Source organism: Micropterus dolomieu, linkage group LG12, assembly GCF_021292245.1.
Source record: "Micropterus dolomieu isolate WLL.071019.BEF.003 ecotype Adirondacks linkage group LG12, ASM2129224v1, whole genome shotgun sequence".
Lineage (NCBI taxonomy): Eukaryota > Metazoa > Chordata > Actinopteri > Centrarchiformes > Centrarchidae > Micropterus > Micropterus dolomieu.
Window position 1 is genome coordinate 31142897 of NC_060161.1, and position 8999 is coordinate 31151895.

The 8999-nt window shown below is 38.8% G+C and overlaps 1 protein-coding gene across 1 annotated transcript in view; it reads right to left on the reverse strand.

Moving 5' to 3' along the window:
* The window catches only part of LOC123980342 (butyrophilin subfamily 3 member A2-like), a 43068-nt gene extending 36108 nt beyond the window's left edge, over positions 1 to 6960 (reverse strand). Inside the window, exon 1 of the mRNA XM_046064680.1 lies at positions 6701 to 6960. Within this exon, the coding sequence (XP_045920636.1) occupies positions 6701 to 6794 (94 nt within the window). The 5' untranslated portion in view covers positions 6795 to 6960. The remainder of the gene's footprint in view (positions 1 to 6700) is intronic.
* Between the last annotated feature and the right edge of the window lie 2039 nt (positions 6961 to 8999).

Below are 8999 nucleotides of genomic sequence, written 5' to 3' on the forward strand. Positions count from 1 at the left end.
CCTGTCACTACATTGAATACGTACAAAGAAGAAGAAGAGGGACTAATAATAATATTAATTAGAAGTTTATTTAGAAGTAAGAAGAGAAGTGACATTCGGACAACTGAAGGAGCACACGTGTTATTTAGCACGAGAGCCGACAGCCAGACGGAGTCGGGACAGACAGCTGACGGCAGAAATCACGGATTTTGTGGATTTTCCAGATGGAAGACTATAACGTTAATGTGGGACAGATGTTTTCAAAGCAGAGCTGAAGTTGTCTGTTTTCTGCTGGACAGGTAATTAACTTTGTTTGTCAGACTTTAGTGATGCAAATGAAAACTGTTGGTTGAGAGCTTTAGCTAGAAGCTGGCCATGATCACAAAGAGCCATATCCAACGAGGGTTAAAATGAAGGGCAACTGGACTTGGTTGAAGATACTGGAAGACGTTTCGTCCCTCATCCAAAGGACTTCTTCAGTTCTGACTGACTGGCAGGGAAACTCAGCTATTTGGTCGTTTGCCAGGGTCGTCGATACTGCTGTTTCGTTAGTGTTCCTGGTTGCTGTAACGACAGTCGTTAGAACTACCGGTGACCAAGACTGAACGACCATCGTTGGTATCTTCACCTGAGGCCAATAGGTTACGTTTGTTGAGTTTCCTGGGAACAAAGAGCCATGTTTCCCCTGTCAGTGGTGTGAAATATTGATTAATTTCATGGCGCCTACTTATTCTCCAGCCTGTTTTGGCTTTGCCAGTGACATTAGCGAGACAATCAGCTGACCAGTAACGTTAATTGGCAATAAAACGGTAACATTATCTTAGAGCATGGAAGCATCAGCCAGCTAAACCTTTAGTGCCCTGGTAGAAAAACATTTATTGTTTGTTGGATTGGTTTATTCTCCAGCACTGTGCTTTGGCTTGTGGTGTCATGTTAGTTGGATTCATTTCATGTAGTTACTCTCTCTCTCTCTCCAGCGCTCTGTTTTTGGCTTTGCATGTTACATTCTTGAGAATCAGCTGATCACTAATTGGCAATAAAACGGCAGCTTCCAGCATCGAAGCTCAGATCAGCAGCTAAACTTTAACTGCGCTGGTAGAAAAAAAATGTATTTGGATTGTAATTTCATGTAGTTCTTCTCCAGCCTGTTTTGGCTTTGTTACGTTGACAGAAATGCGCCGTTGCCTTCCTGAGACAAACAGCTGATGAATATTATTGGTAATGAAACTGTAACAGCAGGGAAGCTCAGATCAGCAACTAAACTTCACATTTTACTGCCCTGGTGGAAAACATGTATTTCTTTTTACTGCTAATGGTGAAATGTAACAAAACTGTGTGCTTATCAAGTGACCAATAATAAATTTGCATTAACAAAACATTATTGGATATTGCTTCCCACTGTGCACACAAATACGTAATTTTTACTTTCACATGCTAGATGCCTATTAAATATATTGCACCATTTTACCACAAGCTGAATTATGGCTGTCAGTACGACTTTGTGTTTCTGTTGTATTTCAAAAAATAAAAGACATTTTGGTAATCCAACGAAGGTTAAAGGACTTATTTAGTTCTGACTGACTGGTAGGGAAACTCAGCTATTTAACATCAGTGGGGTCGTTTGCCAGGATACGATACTGCTGTTCGTTAGGACTAGTCGTTTAACTATGACCTGGATGACTGAGAATCTTCATAGACATCATACATTTTGGTAATATTTGCAGATTGCTTATCTAATTTAGCAAAGTGAGAGGAGCCTTGATCCTCAACTGACTATGCCTTTGTAAACTTCATATAGGCTATTATGTGGTTTATAACAGTGAGGCTTGTCCTGTTATCTGTCAGTGGTCATACTTGATGCACTAGATGTGATAGTGTTTGAGAATTTACTTTGGTGTGTTAGTCCAGATAAGCCAACCCTCCAGAGATGTAAAATAATGTATTACAGGAGTATGAGACATCATGTAGCACTTCCTTCATGTGGCTGTTGTTTATTAATGAAAAAGTAACAATAATATTCTAACAAACATATGGTTTTACATAATTTATATAATTTCTTAATATATCTAAAAGAAACCTATTTTCTTGACTGGAAATCTCTTTTATCTCATAGATGACATCTTTGTCCTGTCTCAGGCACCGTAGCTATACTGTTCGCTTGGGTAGGGTAGGGGGACTGCATTTCAAAACCCTCACCACTAGATGTCACTAGAACTTACACACTGAACCTTTAACATTACAGCAAAAATAATTTAAATTAAATATTTCAAATGTTTACTTGCATTTGATGAAATGATGTCATGTACCTCAACAGCTGCATGGGTGAAAACTGGGCTAAAAGCAGACTACACGTAGCCTGTCCAAATAAGAGCTAAATCGTGGCTAAAGATAGACCATGTCAATTTAATGACACTTAATATCTTGTAGATATTACTGACGTTGCAAAAATAATGGGATATCAAAAATCTCACGTAGCCTACTGTGATGGAAAAAAACACTATGGTCAAAAATTATTAATAGTGTTTTTTTCCATCGCAGTAGGCTACGTGAGATTTTGAATAATTTTTGACCATTTTGACTAAAAGTGGGCTACAAATAACCGGTCTGTCTACGAGCTAAATCGTGGCGACGCACAGGCTGCGCGTAAAACATGTGAAAGAAATGAAACAAAAAAACCTTGTAATCACTGTAGACCTTGCTTACATGATGGAATATCATACACATTGCAAGTTATTTTGGTGACACTGATGTCATGTGTGGTGTCCAATATATATGCATTTGACTCATAACAGTTTAAAATAGCACTGTAGCAGCAGGACAGAGGGTCAGTGACCTCCTAAGGGGAGAGCAGTGATTGGTGGTTATGTAGGGACTGAACCCTTCTATAGAATTTGACCTCTAACCCTTGTTTTGTTACCTCAGAATAGTACTGTACCCTTCTATGGGTTTGAGCTTTATTTTGCAGACTTACACCCTTCTCTCGTACCTAACAGATACCTACACATATCCTATATAAGCTGTGTTTGATGTACAGAGAGACAGAGTGGCCATCGGGCTGGGTCACTCTCCAAGCTGCTGCAAAGCTTGTAATTGAAGCTGAACTCCTTGATGTAATAAACATTTATGATCAAGAACAGTGTCAAGCGGGTTTCTTCTCAACACATCATCGCAGCATTATTGTTTGGACACCACACATGTAACCACATGTAAAGTTATTGTGCCTAGAAGTGGGTTACTCATAGACTTACTTACAGTAATGGGCGTAGTTGTGTAATTGTTGTGTAATCCACAGTGATCTCCGCTTACTTCGGTCCGCGTGTATTTGTGGGGCTCTGCTGAGACGGGAGGGGCTGCAGCGTGGTGGCTTGCTTGTTCTATTGGCTACTTCCGCACAGTGTTGATGTGAGGCTATTACTCGTGACTTGTAACCAATCAGTTGGTACTGTGGGCAGGACATTGCTCCAGCACAGAGTGGTGAGTACAGACTGAGAGAGGCGGCTGCATCAGAGCCAAAGGAGCGCATTTTTAAATTAATTGATCATTTCGGCTATCTGTGTTTGAAATGACCGATGCAGATTATTGCAGATACGTATCTCCGGTAACTCAGAGCGACCAGAGCTTCATGATGATGAACATAAATCCTGTCAGAGCTCTGAGGAAATGCAGATTGAAAACAAACAATCCAAAGTGCCCAAAACTGACATAAAGGCCTACATAAAGTTTTAATCCTGTTGCCTTAATTGTGGATTTTTTCTTATAAAACAATCTTTATTCTTTGCCCATTGTTTCTAATGCAGATAATTTTTCTACTCTGTATTACAGTATTTACTGCTATTAAAAATAAATGCAGTGAAAAACAGTGTTTCTGATGCAGCACTTTTAGTATATACAATAAGAAGCTACTCTTATCTTAATGGACAACATTATCAGAGCTAATGATAATACTAGTACATTTTTGCACGTCAATTTAATCGTGCCACTGTCAGCTTTAATCATATAAAACGTAATTTTCCAACAACAAAAATATGGCTTGTGAAAATGCTGCGTGGCTGGTAACTTTGGAAAACCACTAGCCACATTGGCTAGTGAGCAAAAAAGTTAATGTCAAGCCCTCTGGTCTTTGAGGCTGCAGTGTTTTCTGTTCGGCATGAGTAAAGTGGATTAATTTCTAATATGCGCTACTGAACAGGTTTCCCGTCACTTTAAGTGACTTTAAGTTAACTAAAGTGTGGGGTGCGGTGATTGAAAGTAATTGTAACGTAACGAATAATGTGACTTTTAATATCCAGTAATAAGCAAAGTAATAGTTACTTTTTAAATGAGTAATAAGTAAAAAGTAACTCATTACAATTTCTGAGTAATTTGCCCAACACTGCTGCTAGATATGCCTTAGAAACTGATGTGCTGCGGAGACAGCGCTGCGCTGCTAGTTGCATGCACATCTTGATGATGATGTTGCACAGAAACCCGTCTATAGACTGTATAAAAGCATGTTTGTCACTGCTGTGACTCATCATCTTGTTTGGATCCCCTGCAGCATTCAGGACTTTACATTGTGATTTGGCGTCCAAAGACATGCGGACTAGGTTGATTGGTGATCCTAAAATGTCCTTAGGTGTGAGTGTGACTGGTTGTTTGTCTATGTGTGGCCCTGCGATGGACTGGCGACCTGTCCAGTGTGTACCCCGCCTTTTGCCCGATGTTGCACAACTCAAATGTTGTTCAACATATAAACTCTACCTCATTTGAGGTTGTCACAGGTAATAAATGCTCTTGAAAGATAAACTGCTTGACTTATGAGACAGTTAAAGCACACACACACACACATACATATCTCACATCTTGCTATGGCTGGTGTTTTTCCATTCAAAAATTTCCACCTGAAAAAACTTGAATTGAATCTCATGACGTCTCTGCTGCGCCTTAGCTATGTTGTACTTTCCCAGCTCTGAATTTGACTGACAGGAGTGATAAAGTTTAGTTAACTGTTTGCGCGCTATGATTCATTCTCCCTCCATGCTGCACGTGTCTACTGTGATAATAACAAAAGGAGCACCCGCAGTGATTCTGCAATATCTTGGGTCATAAATGGGAGGCACCACATAATGGCGTGCACACTCCTGATAATGCCCATCACCCCCCTTCTTTCCTGAATTGATGGAAGAATCTTGATTAACTGGAACACCAAAATAAAGACTTGTTCAACATTTGGCCGACTGCCTTTCTTTCTCCTTTCAAACAGTGGGTCGAGCAAAACTTAAACTTAATCTCCTGAAATCCTGCCGCTGACACACAAACACACTCTGGTATGATCAGGTGTGGTGGTGAACACTGTGAGGCAGCAAGACTGAACATCTATATAGCTAGTAGCTATCCAGGTAGCTGCCATGATGCAATCTGGAAAAACTGGTTCTGGAAATACCTTTCAGAGAACTGGATGTCTACAACTGTGATCCCGATAGTAGCGAACACATGAGAGGCACAAAGTGTGCTAGGTGCAGCAGAGACAACTGGCTGGGTCAGGTTAAGGTGAGGGGAAACACAACATCAGGGAAACAGACATGACACCAGCAGACAGAATAGATGAGTAGAAATAATGGTATTAGTAAGTCGAGTCTCAAGTCCTAATAACTATATAACCACTATAAATATATTCAACATTTTTGTTTCGATTTGTTTTTGCTTTCAGGTATCAGTGTACAGCACTGGCATAGTAGAAATACAAATACACAGATTTCAACAGCCTACATGCTGTATAGTGTCCCAGGAGATCGCCAACAATGACATTTAAATTAACACACACAGCCTCACAGAAATACAACTATAAACATGAGTATGAAAAACATAACATAAACAGAACAAAATCTACATGCATCAGTTTGTGTTAGTCAACAAACTGTGATTTTTATTCTCTAAACATTATCAAGTAACACAAACCTTTTTCATCTTCAGTTCTTATCAAGATTGAAGCTGTAACTTTTTATGGACAATATTTGGCACAAATCTTGATACAAAGGACAGTAGAGAACATAATGGATATAATGAATGTAGTTCAGCCTCATTAAAATGACAATATGCACAGTTAGAGTAGCAGCAGCAGCAGCATTGTTACCATTTGCAGGTTACTCTACAGTTCACTCAGTCAGTTTATGAAGATGCACCCCCCCACACACACACTATGTATTTCATAAACGTATTCATTTTATATCTCCTGTATAAAAATAACAACATAACATAACATACAGCTGTCAGATAAATGAAGTGGAGTAATAGTATAAAGTAGCAAAGACTTGAAATACTCGAGTTGCCTACAAGCATCAACATTGTACTTAACTACCTGAGTGAAAGTAGGCTACTTTCCACCACTGTAAATGTAAAACAATGCATTCCTGAAGCAGGTGCACATATTTTTTATCAGATTGATCGTATGTCAGCTACATGATATCAGCAAAAATGTGCTGCTCAAATATCAAAGAGTGACGAACACTCAGTGGTTTGACGCAACACTCATTTTGATAAATCACCACTTCACAGATAAGCCCAACTTTTTGGGTTGTTTTCAAACAGATAAAACTCATTTAACCCAAATAACTTCAGCGATACATTCATATGTGGCCTGTTGTAGACAAACCCTTCTTAGTAGCCTAAATAGTGCGTTTTAAAAGACAGTTACATATAAAAAAAACAATAACATAAAATTTATTATAAGTTACAAGCTTACCTGCGCAACAAGTCAGCAGAAAAAACAGGAAAAGACGATAATGCATCATCAAAACGTAAACGGTGATACTGTTCTTTCTCCTGGAAACAAGCATGAAAGATCTTAGGAAAAATAACGTCGTATCTACAAACACTAGCGGCTCTTTAAGCTCGCGTCAGCAGACTGCACGGCAGCAGGTATTCACAAAGTTTAAACTCCAAAGGCTTGAGCGTCACCGTCACTGGATGGTGCGTTCAAGATAACAAGTACAGTAAACAACACGTTTGAGAAGCTGTTGCTAAACATAAACAGTGAAATCTAATATATATATATATTTTTAACACAATATCCATCCATCGTCAACCGCTTATCCTGCGTAGGACAGGGCCGTGGGGGGCTAATAATAAAATATATTGTCTCTCTGAATACAGATGTCAGTGTGCTGCTTTTATGGAAACAGAAACTTTAACACAGTTAGTAAAATAAACACAAGGATGATCATTCAGAGAGAGATTCTGCTGAGTGTTGATTTTTGAACTTTTTCTTTGAACTGCCAAACAAACCTCAGAAGAGCTGCCCTCCCAAATTCATGGACACGCATTGTCATGGCGATCAACACAACAAAACACAACGGAATCCACAGTCTGCTGGCAGAGGGCACGTTAGCTTCAACAAGGTTGTATGTGGCAACATGTCAATATTTAAAGATGTGCTGAAGCAAAATCTACTTTTATAAGCTAAAGTCTAGTTTAGTTTATGTATGGGTAGGATTACCACAAGTTACTTCAACAGTAGCCTAACGAATAATTACTATCAGTATGGACAAATAAACACTTCAGTTATGTTAATGTAATGTTAACGAATGTATAATTAGATACATGCAAAACATCGCCATCATTTCTGGTGTCATGAGCTAAGTTAATGTCAGGAAACTCGTCAGGAAAGTGTATCCTAATGTCCTGACTAATGATTTGATGAATGAATGATTTAATACCACATTAAAAAGGGGGCAGTCCAACAGATGAGGCAATATCCGCTTCATGCCATAGACTGTGTAAAAGAAAGTTCATGCACTTTGGACAGCTGTTGTGAGCTACTCATGATGTGACACAGCAAAAAGTAGAAAGAGCAGCGCAACAGTTTCTTCAGATTTCTTTAGAGCGTCTTCTGAACAAAACCTTTTATTTCCTTTAACTTTCCTAAATTGATGATTAATGATGTTTTTTCATGTTAGATCAAGTCAAGATGTGTATATTGTCTTATTCACAGTAGATCAATACATACTCTGAAACTGGGCAACTTCTAAAATCTGAATTATTAAAATTGTCTTTCTTTCTACGTCTTACAATATCTGTTATGAACCTCTTTCTGAGATTTTGTTGATTCTATTCGTAATAAATGGCCAGTGGTAAAAGAAATATAAAGATCCTTAACTTAAGTAAATGTACTAATACGAATATTACATGTCATAGCCATGCAAAGTAAACTATAAATATATTTAACCCTAACCGTAAAGCCATGTCTGCCAATGAGTGTCTAATAATATCGTACACAAAAGCAGACAGTGGCGCACAATCTGACATCAAACACAGCAGATAGCGGCGCACGCACTTTTACGTCGTAAGGCAAAAACTCTGGTTGTATTGTCTACACGACAATACTGCAATCAGCATTTCTTAAAATCTTCACCCTGGCAGGGGTTTTCAAAAATGTTTGGTTTCAGTGGCCTGATACTACGTTTCCATGTGTACAGTACAAATAGCCAAACCAAACGCATAGAATAAGTCACGTTTTTTAAAATACCCGTGTTCCCATAGACAGGGCCTTAATTCTTGGTGGCATATTTTCAACAAGGTGTTGGGCACATTCCTAAGAGATTTTGGTCCGTATTGACTTGATAGCATCATGTACTTGCTGCAGATTTGTCAGCTGCACATTCATGGTCAATTCAAAGGTGCTCTATTGAATTGAGATCTGGTGACTGTGGAGGCCACTGGAGTACAGTGAACTCATTATCATGTTCAAGAAACCAGTTTTAGATGATTTGAGCTTTGTGACATGGTGCATTATCCTGTTGGAAGTAGCCATCAGAAGATGGTACACTGTGGTCATAAAGGGATGGACAACCACAATACACCTCCACCACCAGCCTGAACCGTTGATCCAAGGCAGGATGGATCCAGACTTTCATGTTAAATTCTGACCCGACCATCTGAATGGTTTTTTAAGGAACTCTTAAGGGTTAAAGTATTATGGGACAAATTTACTTAAGTACATTTATTTAAGTACTGTACTTAAGTACAAATTTGAGGTACTTGTA